Source organism: Lepidochelys olivacea (genome assembly GCF_965140295.1).
Source record: "Lepidochelys olivacea isolate rLepOli2 genome assembly, chromosome: 5".
Lineage (NCBI taxonomy): Eukaryota > Metazoa > Chordata > Testudines > Cheloniidae > Lepidochelys > Lepidochelys olivacea.
The window spans coordinates 120344061-120372022 of record NC_140415.1 but is presented as its reverse complement, the minus strand read 5'-3'; the positions used below and the strand labels follow the sequence as shown (position 1 = coordinate 120372022).

The following is a 27962-nucleotide window of genomic DNA, read 5'->3' as shown; positions in this document are numbered from 1 at the left end:
CTTATTCATCCCAGAAGGCAGCCTCTTGCTTTGTAGTTATTATCAGAGTCCCCTCTGGGACCTTCTAATAATTTTAGAAATGTAATTAGTAATCACTAGGACCCTGATTCTGCTCTCATGGCAAAGCTCCCATTTACTTAAGGTTTTCCTGCCTGATCATGCACCTTAAGGAGGACAGAAATTTGGTGGTAAGGAAGTAAACACTTGCCATTCAGTTAGCTCTGTCTCTCATTATTGCTGAGCATGGCTTTGTTTTATATTGTCTAGACAGTTATTTAAAACCAGATGAAATAAACAAAAATCTTAAAATTAAACCTTATAATGTATCCTTTTATCACAGTCCCTCAGAGACTTACTGTTGGGTTTATTTGGCCCTAAGGAAAAAACCTTACTAAAGACTTTTTTTTTTTTTTAATTTATTTAGTGAGTGAATCTGGAGCCTCCGTTTGAGTCTGTTATTAGTATTTTTGTGTCTATGATTTAAGGTTTTGGGTTTCTCTACTACAAATTTCCAGAAGTTTTGGTGCTTTGGTAATCCCAACATTTCGCTATGGAATCATGGTGGTTCTTTGTTACAGGTTATTAGGAGCTTTACACCAGCTTTCACACCATCTAAAGTGTACAGGCCCTGATTCAGGAAAGCCCTTAAGTAGTGTGCGTTTAAAGTAGGGTTGCCAGGTGTCCAGTTTTCAGCTGCAATGCCGGGTCAAAAAGGGACCTGGTGGCACTGCTGACTGGGACATTAAAAGTCCGGTCAGTGGTGCAGCAGGGCTAAGGCAGGCTCCCTGCCTCCCCTGGCTACGCACGGCTCCTGGAAGCAGCGGCACATCCCCCCTCCGGCTACTAGGCATAGGGGCAGCTGAGGGCTCTGTGCGCTGTCCCTGCCCCAAGTGCCACCTCCGCAGATCCCATTGGCCGGATCAACAGTCAACAGGAGCTGAGGGGGCGGTGCCTGCGGACAGGGCAGCATGCAGAGCTGCCTGGCCGCACCCCTATGTAGGAGCCAGAGGGGGGACATGCCGCTGCTTCCAGGAGCTGCCTGAGGTGAGCACCGCCCGGAACCTGCATCCCTGACCTCCTCCCATGCTGCACCCCCTTGGCCCAGCCCTGATCCCCCTCCCATCCTACGAACCCCTTGGTCCCAGCCTGGAGGACCCTCACGGCCCCCATACCTCTCATCCCCAGCCCCACCCCAGAGCCTGCACACCCAGCCAGAGACCTCACACCCCTGCCCCAGTCTGGAGCCCCCTCCTGCAACCCAAATCCCTCAGCCCCATCCCCACACCAGAGCCTGCACCCCCAGCCAGAGCCAACACCCCAACCTCCTGCTGAAGCCCGAAGCCCCCTCCCATTCTCTGAACCCCTTGGCTCCACCCCCCAGCCTGGAGCCCCATCCTGCACCCCAAACCCCTCATCCCCAGCCCTACCCCAAAGCCCACATCCCCAGCCAGAACCCTCACCCCCTCCCTCATCCCAACCCACTGCCTTAGCCTGGAGCCCTCTCCCACACCCTGAGCTACTCATCCTCGGCCCCACCCCAGAGCCCGCACACCCAGCCAGAGTTGTCACCCCCTCCTGCAACCTAACCCCCTGCACCAACCCGGTGAAAATGAGTGAGTGACAGAGGGAGGGGGAATGGAGTGAGCAGGGGGCAGGGCCTCAGGGAAGGGGTTGGGCCTTGGAGGAGGGGCGGGGTAAGGGGTGGGGCAAGGGTGTTCAGTTTTGTGCGAGTAGAAAGTTGGCAACCCTAGTTTAAAGTTCAGTGTTTAATATATTTCATTAGAAGGCAGGGAGAGTTGTAGGAGAGAGATCTTTATTAAACACCCTAAGAAGCCAGCATTACATGCTGTTGAAACTGCTGTTTCGGTGGTAGCCGCCTAGCCATGGCATGCTTTCCTGAACCCCTGGTGCAACATGAAAGTATGTCCTTTCTGAAACCTGACCATCTTTTTTCAGTTCCACTCAACATACTACACTTAAATATTTCCTGAATCAAGGCTATAATATGGGTAGTCTGCTCTTTGGGGAAGCAATATTGCTCTGACATTATTTTCCATACTAATAGTTTGGTCCTGCAACAGGCATGACAATGCTGTTCTGCAGGAAATAGTTTGGCACACAGCTTGTGTGGCTCTGAGCCCAACTCCTGGCTTCTCTCATCCTTCCTGCGCTGCAGCTTCACCCTGACTGCCTCTGGCAGCCCCAGCTCACTTTCCGACCCCCAGTTCCTGCAAGCATCATGTACATAACAGGAAAGCTGTAGTCCGATTGACAAATCCATCTTCAGATTAATTTATCCTGTCTCTGCCTGTAATGCAACCCAACAAGAAAAGCAGTGGGCTGGTAAGACAGTGGGATTTGCAACATCAGAAATATCTCAGCCAAGTACTATGCAGTGCCCTTGACTTGAGTACATTTACATCCTGCAAGCCCGCTTCTTAAAGTGCTGGATAAAGTCATGAAACCTACCTATATTTTAAAATTCAAAACCAACATTTTTGGAAGTTTCTACAACCCCCGAAAAACAGAACCCAAATGACACTAAAGGTGTGAACTGAATGAGAACTACAGAAGTAGTTTGCTGCACATACAAGCAAATGAAGAGTGATATATATTTATTTATTTGGATTTGTGAAATGACCAGGAAGGCCTATCTGAACACTCTAGTTCCCCGACATATACCTCAACACACAGCAAATTAATATGTTGAAACAAACAGCAACTCCAGAACACATAATGTCACTACAGGCCAGATTTTCAAGTGCTCAGCCCCCAACTAGCTGAGCTCTCTGAAAACTGGAACTAATTGGCCAGGCAGTGGAAAATAATCAAACTCCCATTCCCCCTGTGAATACTTACTTCTTCAGCAGCCCTCCTATAGGGATCTACCCTGCAGCATGCCCTGAAGACCAACACATGCAGGCTATTTCCTACCACAAAAACTAAGGGAAATGGCTCATTTCAAAGGGAAGGGTCCTACAGCTAATGCCTCCACACACACAAGGAGCCACCTTAAACACCTCTGCAGATCACCACAGTATCTCCATGGTGATGTGCCTGCTCTTCAGATTAAAAACTTAAATCAAAGGTCAGTTCCTCTGTGTGTTAGTGAGTGTGTTGCAGGTTCTGCAGAACATACGAGTCTGGTATAGCCCCACCTAGAAGACCTTGGTACCATAGCTCAAGATGTAAGAGCTCATAACTCCTGAGACCCCCCCCCCCCCGATTCTAGCCCTAATGTGTAATCCAAGATGGTTCACGATTATCTCCCACAGATGTCTGTGGGAGTTCTGTATGCAGAGGTTCAAAGGATTGAGCCCACAATGTTATTTTAGATTTTATGATCACTTTAAGTTATTACCAACAGGAGAATGGGTTTTGAGGAGGTGGGGGGGGAGAAAAACCTGGATTTGTGCTGGAAATGGCCCACCTTGATTATCATACACATTGTAAGGAGAGTGATCACTTTAGATAAGCTATTACCAGCAGGAGAGTGGGGTGGGGGGAGAGAGAACCTTTTGTAGTGATAAACACCCATTTTTTCATGGTCTGTGTGTATAAAAACATCTTCTGTATTTTCCACAGTATGCATCCGATGAAGTGAACTGTAGCTCACGAAAGCTCATGCTCAAATAAATTTGTCAGTCTCTAAGGTGCCACAAGTACTCCTTTTCTTTTTGCAAATACAGACTAACACGGCTGTTACTCTGAAAAATGTTATTTTTGACATTCCTTCTGATAAAGTTGTCAAACTCACAATGTCCAAACTATTAATTCATAGCATTATTGTCTAGATTGTTAACCAAAACAATCCCCCCATATTTGGATGTGCAAATTCAGCAGCTTCACACCTAAGTGGACCTCTGTATGTGCAAATACAGACTTACACATGCAAAATCGTATACAAACATTTGTGGCAATAATTAAGTACAACTGTGGAAAATGAAGTCCAATATGGCTAAAACAATTCTGGTGAACAGATTCAAAGTAGCATTTTAAAAAGGCCATTTCACTTCAACGGTGCCAGTTGGAGTCCAGCCCAGCCCGTTGGAGAGTGAAAGCTGTTATCATCTAATGGCTTTCTGTTGATCCATGTGAAATGAACTGCCAAAGTTTATCATTAATTGGCACTCTTTTTGGCAGTCTCCCCAGAGAGACCAGGACTGAATGGGCCATGCAAACTGAACTACCTTTTCACCTATAGAAAAGGCACAAAGAGAAACAATATTAGGCTTTTTGAGTATTCAGGGAAAAGGCCAAAATGCACAGTAGTAATATGCTGGAAATTCACTCTTTGGGATCCTTTATCTAAAAGCAATTATCGTATTCAGTAACAGATTTTCCACTGCAGTTCTTGCAGCAGATTTTCCAGAATGGTTTTAAGCCTTTCAGATGACAAAGAAAAGAATTTGACTTGAATGGTATTTTATGAATGGTATCACTGAGGGCTACAGAGCATTTAATGAATTTCATAGCATGCCACCTACCGAAAAGTACAGTGAACTCTCTGCTTGTGCTGGTACCATGGTGCAAAGTTTACTCACAATTAGTCTTGCTTTGTTCTAAGAGCATCTACTAGGGAACAAGGAAAGTATTCTTCTCACTATGGGGTTTCTTTGTTCCATTTAGTGATTCAGACAAACTCAGGACAGCCTGAGCATACGCATTTAGCAAGCCTTCAAAGAGGAGCTGAGTATTTTGCATGCAGCATGCAATCTGTTTTGCATTCTCTTTATATCTCAAATGATCAGAATTTGCCAAAAGGGAAAACAGGATATAAGGCAGGATATCAAATCTTTACTCTTACTTGGCCAGATTTCATAGTCAGCTTCCTAACTTCATTCTATTGGGATTTATATTATTCAACTTGAAAGGGCAATACAGATAGCCGGATACGTTTCAGTGCATAACATTACTCCTATTGCTCACAGCTCTGAAATTATGTAACAACTGGCACCGAGTTACAATGCAATGCAAGCCATGCTGTGAGGCTGTAAAATCTGAAGCCATAAGCACAACAAATGGCCAATAGAGGAATCAATAAGACACCTGTGTTTTCATGGCTCTGCTGGACCCTTTGATATATAGATGGAACAGAACGTTACCAAATTCTCCACAAATGAATTTGAACTGCCCATCAGCTGCATGCAGATGAGAAAAAAATGTTGCTATATTTTAAAATAATTTGCTTATTAATTTACTAAGCACTAATCTGTACACATAGATGTGCATGCATGCACGTGCGTTTGTAAGCGTTCAGCTGTCACTCTGGAAAGTGCCAATGGTTTAAGAGTTAGCGTATATTGTAACATAAGGCATCAAAGTAGAAATGGCTCCAAGATGAACATGGAGAGCTTAGTGGAGTCAAACAGCACTGGCAAATATGATTAAACCTAGGCCTGATTCAGCACCCTACTGTCACAGAATTTCCAGAAAAGGCCTTTAGGACTTCTCCACAACCCCAGGGCATTTCTGCCATTCCCTTAAGTACGCCTTAGTTGTATCATGTGCAGGCAACACTACATCCACAGTGTGGGACCCACAGGTTACACATGAACTATATGTAAAATTTCTTAATCTACCTTCTGTGCAAATTGCAACAGAAGGTAGATTGCCCTTTGAAGAAAAAGGGTGCAATCTGCAATTGTCTGTGTATAGAATTAAGCTTTAAAATTCCTTTTGGATCAACAACAACAGGTTTGGAAGTTTTAATCCATCATTAAATTGTCTAGGAGAGTTAATACACTCAGGGCTAGCATACAGGTTGCAGACTCACCATCGCGGCACCTCCTGCTGGTTGCTCCAGGAATTAGCTCTGTCCAGCTGTGGAATGCCCTCTGCAGGTGGTGTTTCACCCATTGTCTGCTCTGCTGGGCTGTCCGGGACCCGTGTTGTTTCCTGGCTTGCAGCGTCCTCTTCTGGACACAGCCCTCCGGCTGTGTACCACTCGGTTCTCCCCCCTTCCGGGGTTATCCACAGTCCTCAGTCTGCACTTGCCCTTGTGGCCAACTTCAGCCCTGGAGTCTAGCCCCTTGCCTCAGGGGCAAGCCACAGTCTGTATCAGGCCATGCTCCTCCACAGCCAGGTGAAGTGTAAGAGGGAGGAAGGGACCCTACTCTGGGTCCTGGCCCAGGGACCCTCTGGTGGCAGCCATGTCCTGCCCTCCTTCTCTCCCCTCTACTGCTCATGCTCCCAGGGCCACTTCCCTTTGGCCCTTGCACCTTCTTGGCCCTTTCTTTCAGGTGACTCGGCCTGGCAGGTATCAGGCTGGAGCTTTCCCTCCGCTCCCCTGAGCCTGCCCAGCACTGCTCTTATCAAAGATGCTATCCCTGGGAGCCCATCCTCCTCTCTTGCTGGTCAGGGAGAGACTCCTGTCTCTTCTGCTTTACAGCCTTTATATAGGGCCCAGCCTGGCCCTGACTAGCGGCCTTTCTGCCCTTCTCTGATTGGCTGGGTTCTGCACAGGTTCCCTCCAGCCTGCTTTAACCCCTCCTCTGCCAAAGTGAGGCAACTGCCCCACTACAGCTAGGTAAGAACATTTAGTATTCTAGAACGTTCATCATTATTAAAAATACCTAGCTCCCATACTGTGTTTTTTCTTCAATAGATTTCAAAGCACTTTACAAATTAGGTAGTTATCATTATCCCCATTTTACTGATGGGGAAACGGAGGCATGGAGCAGTGAAGTGACTTGCCCAAGGTCACCCAGCAGGCCAATGACAGAGCCAGGAATATAAGCTAAGTGTACTGAGGGGGTATTTCCTCCAATGGTCAGCCAGGCATAGCCTTTTTTAGAACAGATGTAGGCTCGTGAGAGAAGAGAGTATCGGACACTGTTGTGAAGGGGTCAGATAATTCCTATAAAGGGCAGAAAGAGCTCACCTGAGCAAGCATAGTAGAATGCGGGTAGGCTTCTGTTGCAAGCCAAAGCCTCTGGGCCTCTTCAGCCTGCTTAGGTCCACAGAATAGCTTTGTTTTGGTGTTACTTTGAGTCTTATGTTTGAAGAATAAAGCTGTGCCCTGAAGGAGGGACCTGAAATGACTCCCGGCCTCACAGTAGTCTTTCCAGGACCGTGGAGACAAGCCAGTGGCTTACACCAGGTCTCCTACATCTTAGTCTAGTGCTCTAACCACTATGCTAAACTGCCTTCCATGGCCGATACATAATACTAAATGGTTCACTGTTGCAGTTATAAAATATTTATTTTTCTTGAATTTTTTTTTTCCAAATTTTCAAAAGGAGGTCTTATCCGAGCATCCACCCAAAACCACTTGAGTACGTAAGATTTTTGTACAAGCAAATGAAATCTAAGGGCCTCACACTTAAGAATTTACCCTCAAAAACCTCTTGTGAGGAAGAGAAGTATTATGATCCTGATTTTACAGAATAGGGAACTGAGCTCCTCAGAGGTGTGTAGTCTCCTAACTTCCATTGAAATCTTAAACACCTTTGAGGACCTGGGCCTAAATGACTTGGCCAAGGTGAATCAGGAAGTCTCTGACAGAGAGTGGAAGTGATGCCGGATCACCTGAGTCCCACGCCAGTGCCTTAACAATGTGAACTGTAGAGCTCTTTTACCACTGCGGTCCCTTGCCTTACAAGATAGTCCAAAAGGCTCTATTTCAGAGATGAGGTTTAGTGGTTTGTTTCATTGAGTAATCTTTTTTCTTCTTATGGGACATTTGTCTGGAAAATTCCCAGCAATAGAGAGCCAGACGACTGTCCAACTGTGGAGATAGTTAAAAATGTCTTTATAAGAGAATTGGATAGATCATACTGCTATTTTTATCATGCTATTTTACTTGAACTCCCCGTCACCACCACAGATCAGTTATTGTACACTGGTACTGCAGTTACATTCGTACCTTAGTCTATAAACGACACAATCTATATTTGATATTGTCTTGGCTGTTTGGTTTGTTCAGCTGGAGTTGTAGCATTTGATAAGACTCCTGGGATTCCAGAATAGGAGCTTTAGAACCAGTGGACTTTTTTTTGTCCAGAGAAGACTCTTACATGATGGACTGCAGTGCAAAGCATATATTTTTGCATATATTGGCCAGATAGTATACAGGGATGAGAACACAATAATATTTTATTGTATTGTAATAGTGTGTATCTGGGGGGCATCCCCTCTCATCACTGCATCTCTCCCTCCAGCCTGAGAAGGTCATAGAAAAAGAATGCAATTTTTTCCTCTTTCCTTCTGGGTACGTGAGCACAGCTTCTAAAGCTGCCTGACCCGAGTGCACTTTGGCACTCACTTTTGTACTATGAGCTACCTGCAAAGCTTCCAGGGCTTGAGGTGTCTGAAGCTGAGGAAATTATCAGAGGGCCAAATTTTAGGAGCACAGCAGAGCAGTCCCTGATTTTCTGCCCCAGCCCTGGCACAGGTTAATGTAGCTTGTTACCCTCAGTTGCACCAGCTGTCAATGGCCCTGCAAGGCTGCATGATCCAGGGGTTGGAGCAGAAGCTCTGGACTCAGGAGACCCTTCTCTACAAGAGACATTTTGTGCGACCTTGGGCAGGTTACCTGGTCTTTCTATACCTCAGTTCCCCCTGTGTAAAATGGTGAGAACACCCTACTTCACAAAGGTGTGGGGAGGGTAATGGTGGCCGCACCAGTACCTAATATATATGGAAAATAGAGTGTCAGAGTAAAAGTGCACACCTCCTCTCCTTGCTGCCACAGGCACACACCTCCCTAACCCCTGTGCCCACAGGGAAATTCTCCATCCAGGAATGGCACAAAGAGGTTGGGGTAGGCCAGAGAACCTGCCTCACAATGTAATGACAAGGTAGCCAATCCCCTAGACTGAGCTGAAGGGGAAGGACTAAACCATAGGTCACTCTGGGAAGGAGAGAGGCAGGGAGCCTGTTTTGCCTTCACCTAATAGAGGGTTCCTTGGTGCTTAGAGAATTGGCAAAGGAAAATGCTGTCCTGGGCGAGAGGGGATCAGGCTGAGGGCCAGAGCTCTGTGTGTGAGGCAGAGCAGCAGCCTTGGAGCTGGCTACAGCAGGAAGGCCAGGTAACAGGCTGCCTGAGAGCTGAGCCAGCACAGTTGAGAGCCCAGCAGCAGTGCAGGCAGGGGTGTGAAAGGAGAGGAGCAGATGCAAGAGGATGGAGCCTGGGAGTGGAGGCCACTCAGCAAACCTGAGCGTGCTCGGTCAGTTGTACATTTAATTACACGTTAACGTACCACAGCAGCATTGCAAACATATAGACTCCCTGAACTGGGACCGCTGCATTGCGTACTCACCCCTCTGGTGAGGTTTGCCCCAGTGCTTAATTTGTAATGTAAGAGGTGCTAGAGTTCAAACAATTTTTTTTTTTTACTTTCCTAACGGACACGGTAAGCCCTGAGGTGCCGGGACTTAGGCCTTTGTAAGCCCTGGCACAAATTAAGCACTGGTTTACCCACTCCCTGAATGCATAGTTTCACCTCAGTTAATGCTACACCCAGAGTCATTAAATCTCCCACTTTCCCTGGGATGCTCTTGCTTTCGTGATGAAACTCCCCCCCCCCCACCCCACCCCTGTCTGCTCCTAGTTTCTGTGGGCGCAGCTCAGGTTCTCCTCACGGAGTTTGAGTCCTTTAATTCCCCTGCCTGCAGCATCCATTTGTTTCCTTATTGTATCTGCCCACTGGAGGAAGTGATACCAATTGGAGTATTAACACGTGAGGGAATATATTGTAATTTACCGCTGCGAAAAGCACCTGCTTTTCAGCAAGGAAACTGCGAAACAGAGAGATTTACAGTCCCACACTTCAAGTGTTGTTGGAGAAGGAGGGTTTTCAATGGGCCACATAGCATCTTTTCAACTAATATGTTATGTGTGTCTGCCATCTGTTGGTGAATACCAGGGAAAAAGCTGCAGTGTTAACATCATCAAAATGGACAAGTCTGGCCTTTTTGTACATTCGTGTTTGAATATATCAGAGATAATGGGGTAGGTCCTCAGTCCCTCTAAGGCTGCCTTAAAGCAGTCTTAAAGCCAATTTGGCTGGCAAGGTACGAGTTTCCCCTTTCTGACTAGGGTATTAAAGAAGAGATTTTAATGGATGTGAGAGGGGTCAGGCTGAAAATGTTCATTTCAGGTACTGTCAAACCCTGGAAAAGATAGAGCACAGGCTGTAGCAAGGCAAACCTTTCCCACCAGTGTACCTCAGTTCTGACCCGGAGGGTCCACCTCTCGGCGGGGAGAGAATTGTTCACCCTCCGTGAACTATTCAGTCCTTGACCTCCCATCCACAACCTGGTTAGTTCTAGTTAGTTGGCAGTTTCTGGATATGAACATTTGTCCATTAAGAACTGGAGAGACTTTACAAAACACCACCACATTTTTAGATCTCTGTAGCTGAGGTTTTTTTGTTAATCAGTAAAAACCAAAACCAAACCACTGTGCCCCCCAAACATGACCTATTTTAAATACAACATGATTTATTACATAAAACTGCATACTTATTTGAACTGAAGTACACAAACAACTGTCACATACAACAAAGTGACTTTTGAATGAAATCATACTAGCTTTCATATGACATACAATTGTAGTCCTTTTACACTGAACTATATTTAAAAATTAGAACTGGTTGGACCTTTTTAGCCTGTTAAAAATTTAAATGAAAACGACAATATTTTGTCCAAAAAAAAATTTCTAGGGTGTCATCAGAAAAAAAACAAAAATCCCCAAAACATTTTGGCAAGCAAAGCCTGGGAGAACAAAAACTGTTTAGCCAAAAAACCTGAAATGTTTCAATTAAACTAGAAGTGTTCCCATGAACATTTCCATTTTGTCAAAAAGCCATTTTTCCTCAAACATTTTGATGGAAAATTTTCAGCCAACTAGTAAAATATGTTGTCATCTGGATGTTATTTTTAATTAAATTATACTAGCTTTTTAGTTTGTCTGTCCTAAGAATATTTTCTGCTATATTAGTTCTTGCTTCACTGGTATGAGTCAAATAAATACTAATTGCATAATCACTGAGATTTCCAAAGCTGCTTAGGACACTTAGATAATTATCTTCCATTTAATTAAAATGAAAGATGCATATAAAAGGGGTTTTGGAAGAAGCCTGCACAGGGGAGGGACTGGGAAGAAGTTTCTAGATTGAAAGCTGAGGAACCCCCAGAAGGGGAAAGTTTATGTAGTCTGAGCCCTCAGGCAGACAGAGCTGGGGCTGGCATCTGGAGGGTTTCTTGGAGTACACTGAAGAGGGGAAGAGCATGAGAAATGGCCCTGGGAGGATGGAGAAGTGGGAGGAGGATATTCTGCTGGCAGAGCAAAGGACTGCTTGGTCTGGGACACCAAGGCTTGAGCTCACAGAAGAGGGATAGCATGATCTCTTCTACAGTTTAGCACTCATTGCTCTACCCCACAGAAGGCAGAAGATCCTTGAGGGAGAACTCAACTGTGAAAGCCTGGGTGAAGGTTTATGGACTTCCATTTTGCTGGGGGGGGGGGGAGGGACACATTTGTTAGCCTAGAAAGACTGGAGCTTTTAGTTCAGCTGGAGGGTTCTTTACCACTCCAGCATTGTGATATATTCTTGCTTCAGTTCCCCTCCCCCCCCCCGCCCGGGTTCTTTAGCCCTGTGGAATCCAACACACACACACACCCCTCTTATTCCAAAAGGATGGGGCAAGAAGGTCTAACTTCTCCACAGTAGCAAAAAGACAGCATTGCCAGCACTTACTGTTAAAACATTCATTTTTTCTTTCTGTGTCAGTTGCCCAGTAAGAAGGCTTCAAGTTCGCTCTTCCCATGTGACTCTGCCCCTTTGAGATCAGAGGAAAAGTCTGACCATATGAAGGTCTTTGTCTATTTTATATAAAGTCCATTTTTGTACTTTTGGGGAACCTCTGAACACAAAGCCTTTAATAAGATGGTTGAACTAGGAGAACACTATAACGTGTCTTCTGGAAGTGTGCTATGAAACTTAACAGGGATGAAACTAAGCTCCGTGAAATTACTCTAAAAGAGTATCAAGTTTAAGAAATTATATCTTTTCTATAGCTATTTGAACCATCTATGGAACTCTGCAGCAGGGATAAAATTCTCTATTACATTCTATAGGATGGTGCCAAACCTATGGAAAACTTACCATTTTGTATTAAATTTGATAGGACAGTTCCATAAGAGTATCTGTACAGTGCATAATGGGCAAAAGGTCACTGCTTCCTTCCTTCTTGGACCCCAATAGGGTTAAATGTGATCCTCAGAGTCCAAAGTCTATCCACTTCTGTATTCGTCAAGAGCTGTCCACTTATTTTTCAGTTGTTGGTTTAAGTGGGACCTTGGTAATTTGCACTGAGGGAGCTGTATTGACAATGAGACACTTTGCAATTAAGCAAGCGAACAAGCAAAGCAAAACAAAAGCAGTGAGGATAATGCATCCCCAAATGTGCTTTGATTCACTTTGATAATTTTAAGAGATAGTATGATGGTATGTTTTCTGTAGGTATATTTTAAAACAGTAATGAAGTCTTAGTGATATAAGACTTTACTGTGGCACTGTCTTTGCTGTTGCAAGGCTGCTGAACAACGGGCAGACTGCTACTTGTGTGTGCAAATCATGTGCAGTATGGATTGAAACTATGCTGTATTTATAGTTAGTCCTCTTTTTTTATTAGATTTGTTTTATCCATAGATCTAAGTATAACAGTTATCACCCTTATTGCCTATATGTTACACCTGTTTGTTAATCAGAAGGCAGTTTCAAACTTGATAAAAATTGAATTTGTGAACAAGGTTGCCTCAATTAAAGTGATATGTCTGCATTCTCCATTCTGTTACTTTAGCCTATAATCACTAGATGGCAGCAACAAAATAATTCAACCATTAATAACCATGCCATGGAATTGAACTACTACAAGTTTCTCGCTTTCCACCTAGAATTAATTTCTGCTAGCAAAATCTGATTATAGCTATCATTCTCCGCTCACCCACTAAAAAAAAAAAAAAATGCCCAAAGCAATCATGATTGCCACCAGTCCTGTAGCAACCTGTGATTTCCCTCCCCCAACCCTCAAATTCAGTTTCTCATCAATTCCCATGCCACTGCTACATTAGGCAGCAAAATCTGACTGGCATAAACACAAGAGGTTCTAGGCCTCACACCTTTTAAAATGTTCTTCCTTTGCCACTGTAGCAAAATATGACACCGAGAACTTCACAGGACAGCTTGTCCCTCCTTTGGATGTAGGAATCCTTTAGTCTTGATTAGCCAGTCTGGCTTGTTTGTTTTGGTTAAACTGAGATCACTTGCCCTGTCAGTTCTTTGATTACTTTAACTGTATGCTCCCAGCCATCTGGTAGTTTTGACACTTCAGTAGACATACACGCACTGCAGCAAGCATGTTAAGGTGCCATAAGATTTTTCCATATCATAAAAGTTTGTCTTCAAACACCACTAGATCAGGGAGAAATGGAGTTGGTACGTCCACATACATTTATCTTCCCCATGTCTGAAAAGCACTGTACAGAACATCCTACATTGCCATCCTGATGTTTATCATATTAACATAACCTTCGCTTTTTTAAAAGGAGAAAGAACTTACAGTACATGAAGTATAATTACCCTTTTAATGGGAAATCCTTTCAGTATACTACAGTATGTTTTTAGCCCCACCATTAGTTCGACCTAAAGATTGCTTAAAGCCATTTTTCCTTCACCCACTTCAGCTGAGCCAAGGGCCGCTTAGATACACCACACTACTTGAATATAACCTCTAACCCAATATCTTACATTGATAAATATCTCTAACAAACTAAAGAAGCATCTGCGTATCTGAGTTTTGTTCTGTCTCACCTAAGAGTCTAAACTTTAAGAGTGGCTCTGGTGTATCTGAGTAGGTGAAAATGTTACTCTTCCGAGGTCAGTGGCTAAGTGCAAAATGGCGGGCATATTTAGAGTGACAGAACCATGTATCTCTTTACATTTTTATTATTGCTTTTCCAATATTTTCTCCTTTCAGTATTCCTAAGAAAGCTGGTGCCATTTTTTCTAAACCCTTTAATTATAATGGGTCACCAGTGCTGGTATTGCCTTGGGTAAACAAAACCAAATGCATCATATTTTACACATTTATTTTCCATAAGTCTGGATAGATCCTGTGTATAGACTCTCTCAAGGCTGTAATGTCATTTTGGGTTTTTTTGTAATTATACAGCTCCAAGGATCTAAAACTACTTTGCAGAGATTAGTTAAGTTTCATAGCATCCCTCTGTTGCAGGTATTATTTTATACCACTTGTACCAATGCATAAATTCAGGTACAGAGATTTGAATGATTGACCCATGTTCACAAAACATGCCAATAGCAGAGATTAAAATAGAACTCAAAATTCCTGACTTCTAGCCCCCTTCCCTATCCACGAGACTTCTTCCCCTTGAATTCTCTGTATACGTGTAATTAAAAAAATCATTAAATAAGCTAGCAAAAACCAAAACAAGCTCTCACCATTTTTACTATGGTCATGTCTCCTGAAAGAATGAATTGTTGAAGAAGAAAGTAATATAGTCAGGAGACTCAAAACCCAGAAGTGCTGGTGGGGCCAGATTGTGCAGAACCCCCTACTGTTAGTCAACTCATGTTTTGAGTGTGCCAGATGTACAGGATTGGAGCCTTCACAAGTACAAGCAAAGCACTCCTTGACCAAGGTCCAGAGTAGGGAGTTTGACAGATCCCCTGCGCAGATACGGTGACCTTTAGCAAGTCACTGAACACTTCTGTGCCTCAGTTTCCCATCTGTAAAGTGCAATAACATCATCCACTTTTCTAAAGCACTCCATGTGGGTTATTTTGGGTGTCAAAGTGGAGTAGGGCCCCAGAGCGGACAACCTGAAGATTTTGGCTTGTACAGAATATTAAGATGTGCATTTTAGGATGATCAGAGGCACCGCTTCTCTGGTATCCACACTGGCTGTCTATTAGTGTGCAGGTGTCATTTAATGTGCATCGACCTATAAAACCGCAAGTGGCTTAGGACCTTCCTGTTTGAGGGGCCACCTCTGTCCCGGGTCACACTTCCACAGTTGCAATGAGTACAGGCACTTGAACTGGATTTAAAATAGAGGGGGTCTATGTCAAAATTTGACTCAGACTCACAATTTATCAGACCACTCTGTTTTATTAGCAAAGCTGCTCTGCTAATACATTTAGAAGTGAGCCCCCCGAGTGGGGCTTGTGTCTTTTATTTTATATAGTTTTTTGGAGAACAAGTTACAGAGAAGTTACAGACAAAAGAAGAAAAAGATTTTAGTCACCACCCTTCGAGATCCCTGAAACCAGTCACGTATCTTCAATTACCTGCCACCCTTAACAATCTCCTTTAACAGCTTCCAGTTAACTTAACTAATTGCCCTTCACACCTTCCATTCTGATGCCTGCTTCTTAGACGTGCTGGCTCTATCTTAATTGCTTCTCCATTCAAAAGCTAACTGTCCCTATGTGTGCTCCCTCAGATACTTTGTAACATGTTTTGGCATGCCCTCTCGTATACACTGTATCCAGCATGTCCCCTTATACAACGTTATACTTATACAATGTTATACTTCCGCAATCAGCAGGGCATTGTATATAAGGGGCCTTTTACTTTGGAACCTACTCCACACTTACATCATAAATAAGCCCAGGTCTGTTGCCCCCGAGGGCACGTGAAGCAGGGTGTGGTACTTGTGAAGTGTCATTCCATATTCTTCATGAAGTATGCTTATGATATGAATGTGACATAACTGAGGTCTACTTTACGCAAGATGGCTTATGTGAGGTATCATTGGAAAGGTTATGATTTACTGAATGTGATTATCCAATGTGTATGCCTGTATCATTTCTGTATCTGAAGTTAGGAATATTGACTATGTATCTGTATTTCAACTATGCTACTTTGGGTGATGCCCAATGCTAACACTTTAGGTACAACAGTGGAAAAGCCAGACAGGGCGAATGGCCAGTCAGCGAGGACAATGGACTGTGAAAAGCTTGGCCTTCCTGTGGACACTCCCTACTGCCACTAACTCATGGATGCTGACAAAGGACTCCTGCTTTATGTAAATCCTATTTAAGGGTGGGGAGGAAGGCAAACAGGACTCTTCCTCTCCATGGCCTGTCTGTCCAAGAAAAAAGATTGCAAAAGGGAAGGCAAGAGGGGAGTCCAGACTGAGACGGGGGTCCAGTCTGAAAAGGAATATAACTGGAACTCTGAACCACAGAAACTTTGCAAACTGCCTACAACAATATCTAGGGCAGGGATCAGTTCGCCGTTCCAGACCAATGGGGGCTGTGGGAAGCGGCGGCCAGCACGTCCTTCAGCCCATGCCACTTCCTGCACCCCCCATTGCCCTGGAATGGCAAACAATGGCCAGGGGGAGCTGCAATCGGCTGAACCTGTGGATGCTGCAGGTAAACTAACTGACCCATCCTGCCAGCGGATTTCCCTGCCAAAGGTTGCTGATCCCTGATCTAAGGGGAGAAATACTATTTGTAACCAATTTCTTCAGCAAAACTAGCTTAGTTTGCGAGTTTGATTTAATTTGCTTAGTAATCTGCTATGTTCTGTTTCTTACCCCTTTTACCACTTAAAATCTACTTTTTATAGTTAATAAAATTTGTTTTGTTTATTATTAAACCCAGTTTCTGTAATTTCTAACTGGTCAGGAGGGGAGTGTGCACACCTCTCTCCACATTGAGGGGGCGAATTTCATAATATACATTTGGGTCTGTACTCCAAGGGAGATGGACATCTGAGTGCTGGAGCAAGTCCCTTAAGCTGAGTCTTCCCAGAGCTGATCTGCAGCTAGGTGTGGCCCTGCCTGTGTGTATTAGAGGAAGTTTTAACAGCCTGGCTCGGCAAGACAGGTTAAAGGGGGCCTATGCTGGCAGAACAGGTAGACTCTCTGGTATCTCAGCACATCAGGTGGTTCCCAAAGGGTCTTACCCATCACAGTCCACTCCTTCCTTTTAATCCCACATGAACCAGCTTACACTGCACTGGCTGTGTATCCACTGTGCCATTTATTGGAGTTCCCTCCACAGTCCTGTGTAACAGTACTATTTACAATACCCGCCGTGCAGTCAGTCCTCTCCTCAGGACCTGAACCTCAGCTAGCCATGTTCCCCTCCCTTTGGAACTCCCTTCCTGTGCCTCTTTATTGGTCTTGAGTTGATGGGCTAATTAGCTCATGCAGTTACTGGTCGGTTTAAATACTTACCTTTAGATTAGCCCAGTCAGCTTTCTCGGGGAAACTAATGGGTGTCAGAGTGCAGGCTCACCTGTTAACTCCCTGCACTCTATCGCAGCATGGAATCACAGGACTGGAAAGGACCTCCAGAGGTCATCTAGTCCAGTCCCCTGCACTGAAGGCAAGACTAAGTATTATCTAGAGTAGACCATCCTGGACAGCATTCATCTAACCTGCTCTTAAAAATCTCCAATGATGGAGATTCCACAACCTCCCTGGGCAATTTATTCCAGTGCTTAACCATCCTGACAGTTTGGAAGTTTTTCCTAATGTCCAACCTAAACCTCCCTTGCTGCAATTTAAGCCCATTGCTTCTTGTCCTATCTGCAGAGATTAAGGAGAACAATTTTTCTCCCTCTTCCTTGTAACAGTGTTTTATGTAGTTAAAAACTGTTATGTCCCCTCTCAGTCTTCTCTTCTCCAGACTAAACAAACTCAATTTTTCCAGTCTTTCCTCACAGGTTATGCTTTCAGACCTTTAATTTTGTTGCTCTTCTCTAGACTTTCTCCAATTTGTCTACATCCTTACAAGAGACATCTATTTACGGGTGCCTTTAAAGATGGAGGCACTTGATAAGGCTGATGTTTGCAGGAGTGGGGAGTTTTGTTTGCTGAATTTTCTCATTATGGAGTTGGCTGCTGGTTTTATTTTGATTGATTACATTTGTAATTTGTGGCAAAGATGCCCAAAACAAAGGATAAGGGCCTTGCCTCTAGACATTAGTAGAAATTTAAGAAATAAAAAATGTGGGCCAGATTCTTGTAATGGACCAATTTACACTGGGTGAGGAGATTCGGGCAGTGTCTGAGGAGAATCTGGTGCATGCTCTCTCTGAATATTATATATACAAATCGGTGCTTTTTATTACTGTATCACTGTTAATAGCTCATGCGAAAGAAACTAACATGTACCAAACTTTGACAAGTGGTTCTTGTTACAATAGGGAATGTGCCTTTTTGGATCCCAACACAACTTTTCATGAGCTTTGAGGTAACAGCATGTCACTTAGCAGCATGCTGCACTGCTGCTCTGGTATCTCTCTTGTCAGATCAGAGGCAGAGTACAGCAAGCCCCAGTCCAAAGAAGTGACTCAGTGCTCTTTGGGGGAAGCTCTGATCATCTCAGTGACGGATTTATTTTAAAAGTCTCTGCATGTAGTCAAGTGCAGGGCCATTTCCAGGGGCTTGTTCAACTTTCTCTCCAGAGGATTGTTTAATAGGCATGGTGCTGAGTTCTAAAGATTCAGTACCCCTTGAAAAATCTTCCACTGCACAAATATGCATCTCTGTATTTTGCATGGTAGGTCATTTTAGCTCTAAACCACATGACTAGGGCAACCCAATCTTTAGATCTTTGTACTGGTGGGTATTTTTATTTTTATTTCTTAGATTGGGAAATCTGAAGCACAGAGAAATTCAGTGAGTTACCCAGATTTGCCAAGTATATGGCAGGCCCAGGACTTGTTTTCAAGTCTCCTGACTCACAGTTCTGTTCTTGAATCACCAGACTAGACCTTGCTGCCTTCCAACAAAAGGAAGGACTAGGAAATGTGGAATCAGCAATTGGTTTTGAACCTCTTAAAATAAAGGATTAGGAGATATTGCTAGGAATGGGAAGTTTCCCAAATAGTCTTCAGAAGTGCAGCTTAGAAGAGCTAAAAGCATATGGCCAGCCCATTGGCCTAGCTGAGGCCTCCGTGTTGCACCAGTGATGTAAAGAGGCCATAAAGCCGGGTTAAATGGCCCACAGGAAGAAGTCTCCAGCCTGGGAGAATCCTCAGGTATTTTGGAGCTGATCCTCCTCTCTGCCCTTCAGCATAGGGGGCGTGGCTTGAGTGCTGCTATACCCCAGTGATCCCTAGCTGCCGGAACAATCCACTGCTTGGTAGCTGACAACTCGATGCTGTAAGGGACTCTGGGTTTCATTACTAGGATGTGACAGCATGTGTCACAATACTGCAGCCCCCCTTGCAAGTCACACACACACACAGCTACTGTGACTAGTATGCTTGTCACTCCTCTTCCGCTCACTTTTTAGCAGGCTGACCCTTTGGTCAGGAAGCCCTTAGAAGGAGCGTGCAACATGAATCCACATATTTGTCCTGTGTCTCATTTACGCTAAGGCTCCTTTTGACATTCTGGCAGCGTAAAGGGGCCTTTAGATGGACGAGAACTATGTTTGTGCTCTTTAGGTCCCCTTTAAACTAACAGAATGGTATAGTGTGGCCTTAGTGTAAATGAGAATCAGGCTCACTGACCCTAACCCTAACCCACCCCCAGCCAGCTGAAACCAGGAAAATTAAGATTTTTAAAATCCTATGACCATGAAATTTACCAAAATGGACTGTGAATTTGGTAGGGCGCTATTTATCATTGATTGAGAAGTTTTCATAGGATTACACAGTAACTGCCCTACTCAGTCATGTCAAAGGGATTGCTTTGTGATTACAGATAAAAGGATACTAAATTGCCGCAGAAAGATTTTTTTTATTGTATTTGCTATAAATATATATAAGAATAAATGCTGTCATTTCAAACTTTGGGCAAGTCTCTGCAGAGATAGTACACATCAAGAATTCTTCAAAGTGCATTTGTAAATGGGGATAACCAATATCAGTACTAATTCTGCAGAATGGCTAATACTGTCACTAAAAATTCCAACTCTTTCTCTCTCATTGTCACTAGTGATTAAACAAATAAGCATATAAATACCTTTATGAGGGACTGTATATTTTATGTGGCGATGGTTCCACCTACAGCAACCCTCCCAAATCTCTTCATTTGACAGATAGCAACACTTGAAAACTCACCACCCACCTAAAAAAGTCAGAGCTAAAACATTATCTTCATACAGCACAGGTTCATAGCAATGCTTTATTCTGCACACGCACATTTGCATTGACCTGGGTTCCACTGAACCCAGTCCTTCTCTATACCATATATCAACAGAAACCAAGGATCTCCAGAACAGATAGGGCATGACATTTTCTGACTAGAATTTTTAAAAGGCCAGCTATTGGTTGCAACATAGGAAAGTTTAATTAGAAATTGGAATTAGTTACAAAAAGATGAAATGCCAAGCTCTTACAATCTGGACACCTCAAATTAACCTCCTTAACCCACATATTGAGGTACCTGAGCAAATTTTCAAAAGTGATGAGTGTCCAGCAGTTCCCACTGACAAACATATCATTGACTATGATTAAGCATGTAGGGCCCTGATTTTAGGCACCCCACCCATTACGGAAAAATTGGGCAAAGATTTTATTCTGAAGCAAGATCAACCATTATGAAATGTATTTAACCCACTATGCCTTGGAGAATGGTCTTAGCAAAGAGCTAATGCAACACTGTAGTTGAGACTTCACTAAGCATGCAGAAAAGACAGTAAATTCCAAGTAATAGTTTCAATAGCAACCTCAGCATCAACCTCCCCAGCCCCTCTATACAAGTGTAGTGTTGTGTTTCTGTATACTATTCCCTTTAACGTCTCAGGGACATGAAACCTGAAACCAGAGCATGAGCTGTAAATTCAACCTCAGACTGACCTCCCTGCAGCCTCAGGGATGGGGTGACTCATCCAGTCAGAAGGCAGGCCAGGTTGCTTCCAGCTCCTCACTCTCCCTGGGTTTTCCACACTAGCAAAAATGCAATAGTTTTCATCTCCCTCATCCTAGGAGCTTGTCCGAACACGCTGTTGAAGGGTTGCACTGAATCAATACCTCCCATCTCCTCCTTGGTGGCCCTCCATTCCTAGCCACGCCAAGGGACTTTGTGGGCTGTATTGGCTGCTATAGGCCCCATTCAAATGGAGTGGGGATTGTGGCCACTTTACCCCATCGGAACATCTCTGCTCCCAGTGGACTATTTCTTTGGCCCTCTACTGAGGTCTCTGTCTGCAGAAGTTTGAAGGCCCAGCAGTGAATTTGTCCCCCAGTACTTGAGGGATGTGTCTGCCATTGCTGTGGGAAATACAGTTATGAGACTCTTGGGGCATGGGAAATCTCAGCCACAACTGACATTGCTAACGCAAGATTTAAGTTCAATTCATGAAGCCAGGCTGAGAAATAATTTTAAAATGTGGTACTGTCCTGCAGAGAAAAGGACATTAGAGGTGGACAGATACTAGTTGATGAATAATTTCAACAAATATTTTGGTCCAGTATTCAACCAAATCCGAATTGAAGGTAAAAGCAAAATTAACAAAGACAATTGAGTTAATGCTAGTGGCAGAAAAGTGCCTTTGTGACGGGGCACACCTCCTTTCCCTCTGACAGCGAGCACCCCTGCACTCAGGCCATGCCAGTTACCTGTAGCGCATGTTCTGCCTGGAGGAGGGGAGCTTAAAAAGTTGAAGCTGGCCACAGAGCAAGGAAGAAAAGTTGGCCCAAGAAGAGAGGCTGCTAGAGACTGTGACAAGGCCCAGTATCCAGAGGAACCTAGCCCAAGGCAGTGACTAACCTTTCCTTCCCTCCTCTCCTCCCCTCCACCTTCTTGGTTTTCAGCAGACAGACATTGCAGCCTTGAGAGGAGGCTCCGGATATCTGCTCTCCGGTGCCCAGTGCCAAGGACAGGAGATAATTAGACTCAGAAAGGACTCCAGGAGTGAGCTCAACTACTGAGCTTGAGCAGGAGTGGGTGTTCTGAAGGGACAGACGGCAGCCAAGCGCAGGCGGAGAGCTGGCCGACTACAACCCTCCATATTTCAACACAGCAACAAGGGCTAACTTTTTTGAAGTCTTTAATAAAGTGTCCCAGAACTGATCAAGCCAGCATGACACAGAAAGATGCATTTTGGAATCTCTTTGATAAACCAGGAAGGGCCAGCGCATTTCACAGAGGAGAAAACTATTTTGTAAAAGGTTACTTGAAAGTTTTTGCTGTACTGAATGCCCCATGCAGTCTGGCATACATTTCTATAAGCAGGCTTAACTCCAGACATGTCTCCATTTCATCTTCTCTCTGCAATCTCCTGCCAGATGTCCTGCTGTAATTTAACCTTAATGTGACCCAAACTGAACTTATGTTCCTTCCCTTGCTCTGTCTTTCACTTTCTGTAACTGGTCTCAGCACCACCATCCTGCCGGTCGCTCAGGCCCATAACCTGCAGGATCTCTTTTCCCTTGCCCAATGCATCCAGGCATAGTACAATTCCTGTTTCTTTCCCCTCCAGGGCATTTCCTAAATTCAATCTTGCTTTTCTATCCACAACATTAATACTCTAGTTCAGGGCCTCACCTTCTCCCATCTGACTAATGAACGCTTCTTTTCTCTGGCCTTTATTACTCCCCTCTAGGCTACTCCAAACATGGTGGCTAGCATCATCTTCCTTTGGGTCTTGCTCTGACCACACTCCCCTCTTTGAATCCCTCCACTGTCTCTTATCTTCAGTGAGTAGAGCTGAAGCTTCCTGACCTCTTCAAGGCCCTCTACACCTCTGCCCTTCCTCCCTTATCCACATGTTTTCCCTTATTGCCTGTTTCCTCTGCTCCTTCAACAGTCCATCCATTTGTTATGTTCTCCCAGAGTCACCTCTGTCCTTCCTTCCATAGTGTCCATGAATTACACAGTGCCTCTGAATTACTACACTAGACCACGACCCACTCCTTCACATCCTCATGTTCTACCTCTGCTGTGACACCTACAAGAAATCATCCAGCTCATGTCGGGTTGGTACTAGATCAGCCGGGGGTAGCCAATTAAAAAATCCCCAAGACAAAACATCAGGGACCACAAGTTATGCAATAGCTATTTATATAGCTGTGTGATCTTATCTTCAGTTCTCTTCTCCTGCCTCCCTCCCTCCCCTCTGTCACTGAGACTTATTGCAACTTGGCTCAGATTAGACTAACTTTTTCAGAGCAGAGACTGTCTCTTGCTTTGAGAGTGTGCTAGGTTCTGTACAATGGGGCCTGGTCCTGACTGGGGCCTTTAGGTGCTGCCATAATACAAAGAATCAATAGTTAATATAATTTTCATTATAATTTGGCAGTTTGGCTTTGTCAAAGCCTTTAACTTATGAGACTGTAGGATCCTTGGATGAAACACCGAGGAAGGCCTCCCCTGATGGCTATGACTGATACTTTGATAACGCCAGTTTGAACTGGTGGTTGCACTGGGCCCATTTATAGGTACTAGAACCAGTCTGTTTTAGGTAAGCAACCTTTTCATCTCAGCCAGTGCAGCAACCACTTTGCAGTCCTGCCACAGAGCCATAGTTAAGGGTAGGATTTTCAAAAACTCTTAAGGGGGCTAGGAGCACAAATAGGTTCACAAAAAAATATACAGGGCTAGGTCGTATCTTTAGGCACAGCCCTATAGAAGGGGTAGGGTTGCCAACTTTCTAACTGCAGAAAACTGAACACCCTTGCCCTATCCTGGCCTGGCCCCTTCTCTGACACCCCACCCCGACTCACTCCAGCCCCACTACCTCAGTCACTCACTCTCCCCCACCCTCACTCACTTTCACTGGGCTAGGGCAGGGGGTTGGAGTGCAGATAAGATGACCAGATATCCTGATTTTATAGGGACAGTCCCAATATTTGGGGCTTTGTCGTATACAGGTGCCTATTACCCCCCACCCCCGTCCCGATTTTTTACACTTGCTGTCTGGTCACACTAAGTGCAGGAGGCCATGAGAGCTGGGGGTGTGGGTTCTGAGGTGGGGCCAGAAATGAAGGGTTCAGGGTACGGAAGGGGGCTCAGGGCTGAGGTAGGGGGTTGGGATGCAGGAGGGGGGTTGGGGTATGGGCTCCAGCTGGGCAGCATTTACCTCAGGTGGCTCCCAGTTGGCAGCACAGTGGGGCTAAGGCAGGCTCCCTGCTTGCCCTGGCTCCACACAACTCCTGGAAGCAGCTGGCATGTCCGGCCCCTAGGCAGAGGTGTGGCCAGGCAGCTCTGCACACCCTCTGCAGCTCCCATTAGCCATGGTTCCCGGCCAATGGGAGCTGAGGAGACAGCACTGGGGGAAGGGGCAGCACGCAGAGCTTCCCTGATCGCCCTGAGCTTAGGGGCCACAGGGACATGCCAGCCACTTCTGGGAGCTCTGCAGAGCCACGGCAGGCAGGGAGCCTGCCGTAGCCCCGCTACACTGCCAACCGGACTTCTAACAGCCTAGTCAGCGGTGCTGACCAAAGCTCCCAAGGTCTCTCTTTGACCGGGTGTTCCGGTGGAAAACAGAATGCCTGGCAAACCTAAGAAGTGGTGGTGAATAGCTGCACCACACTTACAAGAGACCCTTAGGGTCACATTTCCCCCTCCATCTCCTCCCTTGCTCCACGGTTGTGTCAGACAGAAATTTTCCACAGCCCCTTTTACAGGGGATGGATCAGCATTCACATCGCAATTCCCATCAGTATCCGGCCCAGGCCAGGCAAGCTAATGATCCAACCAGTGGACCAAATTTGGTGATGAATCCTGGTCATGTGCCACCTGAGGCACATTGCACATTCGCTAAGACGACGCCCCTTACCAAGCACCAAACAGCCTACTCTGGCTTGTGCCTTAGAGGGTACAGAATCAAGGCTTAGCTCACCCTGCCCCTCTCCAAATCTTTCCTGTCCACCCTACCAGCATGCAGAGGACAGCTGTTTAGAACCTGCTCCTCCTCATCGCACGTGTAATCGTAATGCAGGGAAGCTACACATGGGAATGGGACTGGAGCCTTACTTCCTCTTTACGGGCATATTAGAGCTAGTCAAAGTGTACCCCCTAGACACATCAACCACCCACACCCCAGACCAAGCTCCAGTCCTGGGATCTGTGCTCTATGCATAATTTAGGTGCAAATATGGTATCAACATGACATGGTGCTGATAGTCACAGTCACCAGGGTATGATGGGGGGTGCTTAACTCACTGCTAGGATGGCGCCTCCTACTGGCCATTCTGAAGATTAGCTTCTTGAGGTGAATGTCCCTTCCCATAGTTGCACGCCATCTCTCTTCTTCTCTCTCTCTGGGTCTGCGGCCCTCCTCTTGCTCCACAAGCTGTTGTAGACTGAGAAGGGGGCTAACTAACCTGATGGGTCACAACTAAGAGGAATCAGGTGGCTAAGCAATCCACTGGCGCAGTGAGGGAGCTCAGCTGGGGAGGAATGAACTGGGCTGGATGTATAAAGACAGAAAATTGGAAGCAGAGTGGGGGGCTGGGAAAGTCTACAGTCACTGCATGAGAGGCGTGTTTGGAGGTTCCAGAGACAGGTAGTCTATCGTTACTCCCTTGGAGGAGTGAGCTGGGAGGCAGGGTGAGGGGAGTGCCAGAAGGTAAGGAAAGGGCTCAGGGAAAGGAGTAAGGTCTAGAAGGAAACAGACCTTGGCAGTGGACTAGAGGGTGCCTGAGCCAGAACCTGGAGTACAGGATGGACCTGGTTCCCCTGCTAGCCACTGAGGATGTGGTACCATGGGCAGCGAGAGGGAAGACTCCTTAAGACGGAGAAAGTGAACTTTAGTTTAGCCACTGGCAGTGGAGTGCTGGTGTACTGATAGGAAAGGGTGCAGTTACTTGTGTGTCTCAAGTGTCCTTGCCCTCATCTTTACTAGTGAATAGAAGCGGTGTGGTGAGAGTATCACGGCACTGCTGATGGAAGAGATAGAAATCACTGCCCATAGAGATGGAAATGACCTGTTAGGTAAAGTAGTCCATCTCTCTGCCAGGACAGGATTACTCCCTGGAATGTTTTTTAATAAGTACTGCAGTTGTGGCTGCTTTCCCAATTAGCCCAGCTTTCCTCGCTGCAGCCATCTCCGGAGCTTCTTTATCCCCTTCCGGCAGGAGCGGGGTGACCACCCCATTACAGGAGGAAAGAAACAGCTCAAGTAAGGCTCACCACTGACAAAGCATATCCTCAAAGGAGAGCATTAATGTTGACATTGAGCTCAATAATCACTGAAGAGAGAAAGACATCACAGGGCAGTGGAAAGAGTGGATTATAGGACAGTACCATTGTGATCTGATGGAAAATAAAAATCCCCTCTTAAGAGTTGAGTTATCAAATCACAACCTCCTACTGACAGGGGTAAGGGCCTGATCCAGTGCTCATTGAAATCACTGGGAATCCTTCCACTGATTTCAGCAGAATTTGAATCAGCCCCTAAATGCAAGTGGAACCCCTTCAGTGTAGGCTGTACCTTACCATCTCTAGCCCAATCTTACTAATCATCCACACTACGTATTAGCAGTCCGCCTCTGAGCCATTGCTTCTGCCATCAAAATTATTGTCCAGCTAATAGAGTGTGTGGTCTCCTCTGGGGTGCTAGATCTGATAGGAAAAGAAACTGTAGACAAACAAATGGCATTTGACAGAAGGCAAATGTGCCTGCCATAGGAATGAACGTAGCATACTCAAGGAAGCTTTGAGTCTTGGTTTTCAGTGAAATGCCAGATGCATTTTCTTTCCTCAGAGAAGTCCAGTGCTACTTTGGGTCACTAGAAAACCCACTCAGTGTCTGAAGCCAGAATAAGGCATACAGTATACAGAGGGGAAAAGACACATTAGGGCAAAGTATGGATTTAAATGGATACATCGAACCAAATTCATCCCTGAGGTAATGCCACTGAAGTGAAGGGAGTTACATCAGGGATGAATTTGGCCAATCGGATCTAACTAGCTTAATCCACCGAGACATGGAATTATCCCTCACTCCACATCTGGCACCTACAGCCAGATCTGCCAAAGCAGATTTCCCTAAAAGCAAGGGCAGCATGCCAGCTAAGTTACATTGTTCCTGTGCACTGCAGACAACTGCAGAACATCCTGCTTATATGAGTAGATTGTCAGGATCGGAAGAATTTAGCCTCCAGTAATGTTTGTCTTACTTCCCTCCTTCATCTTCGGCGGCACTACTTCCTTCAGCTCAAGGTCACTCATTCTAGGGAAGCCCTCCGAGTGCTTCTTCAGTATCCAAGACTGGGTTCATACCATTCTGCCTCACCTGCAGAGGGAAAGAATGCAATCAGCTGCTGTGACCTCAGCGGCTGAACAGTACTTTAACAGGGACATCAGCAGAGCGCACCTTTCTTTACACAACACTCTTAATCGAAAGGGGAAATCATTCCACAACCGTCAGAGTTACAGAGAAGAGCATTTGTGCTAAAGCACTAGCTAAGGTGGAGAGGCTGGGGGCATAGGGGAAATGGTGCGACCAGAGTGAGCAGTCCCCAGGCAGCGTAATGACCTGTAGAAAGCTTTCATGGGCCAACGTTATTTAAATCAGCTCTGATGCTGTTCTAAATTAACCCAGTGGCTGACCTGAGGACCAGGGTTGCTGGAAAGGTGGTAGAAAGCTACCTCTGCCCATGCCTCACCGTTGAGGCTGCTCCAGCACCCTGAAGATGGAGCTGTTTGTATCAGGTTAAGAGTTCGTAGGCATTCACAACAGTGCAATAGTGCTAGGACAATATAAAAGAGTTACAGAAGTAAATTGTCTCTGCAGTGTAGGCAGGGAGGCATGCCATGCTGAATTTCTCTCTCCCCCCACCTTTAGAAAAGGCACAATATATTGAATGCAGAACCTCTTTGGGGGGGCTGTATTCATTGTGAGACATTAAGCACCCTAAAGTTAAGGGGCCTGATTCTGTTTTCAGTTATACTGGTGTAAATCAGGAGTAATTCCACTGATGTCATTCAAGTATAAAATGAGGGTGTCAGAGAAGCGTATTGCCAGATTCTGCTCTCGCTTTGGTGTAATTTCACTGGCTGCAATGATGTTACT

General features: G+C 45.2%; 1 protein-coding gene across 1 annotated transcript in view; it reads right to left on the bottom strand.

Annotated features, from left to right (window-relative positions):
- Positions 1 to 27141, bottom strand: part of LOC311520606 (E3 ubiquitin-protein ligase Topors-like) — a gene marked incomplete at its 3' end in the record, with an annotated part of 131783 nt that extends 104642 nt beyond the window's left edge. The window contains exon 1 of the mRNA XM_084628157.1: positions 27067 to 27141. Within this exon, the coding sequence (XP_084484283.1) occupies positions 27067 to 27118 (52 nt within the window). The 5' untranslated portion in view covers positions 27119 to 27141. The remainder of the gene's footprint in view (positions 1 to 27066) is intronic.
- Between the last annotated feature and the right edge of the window lie 821 nt (positions 27142 to 27962).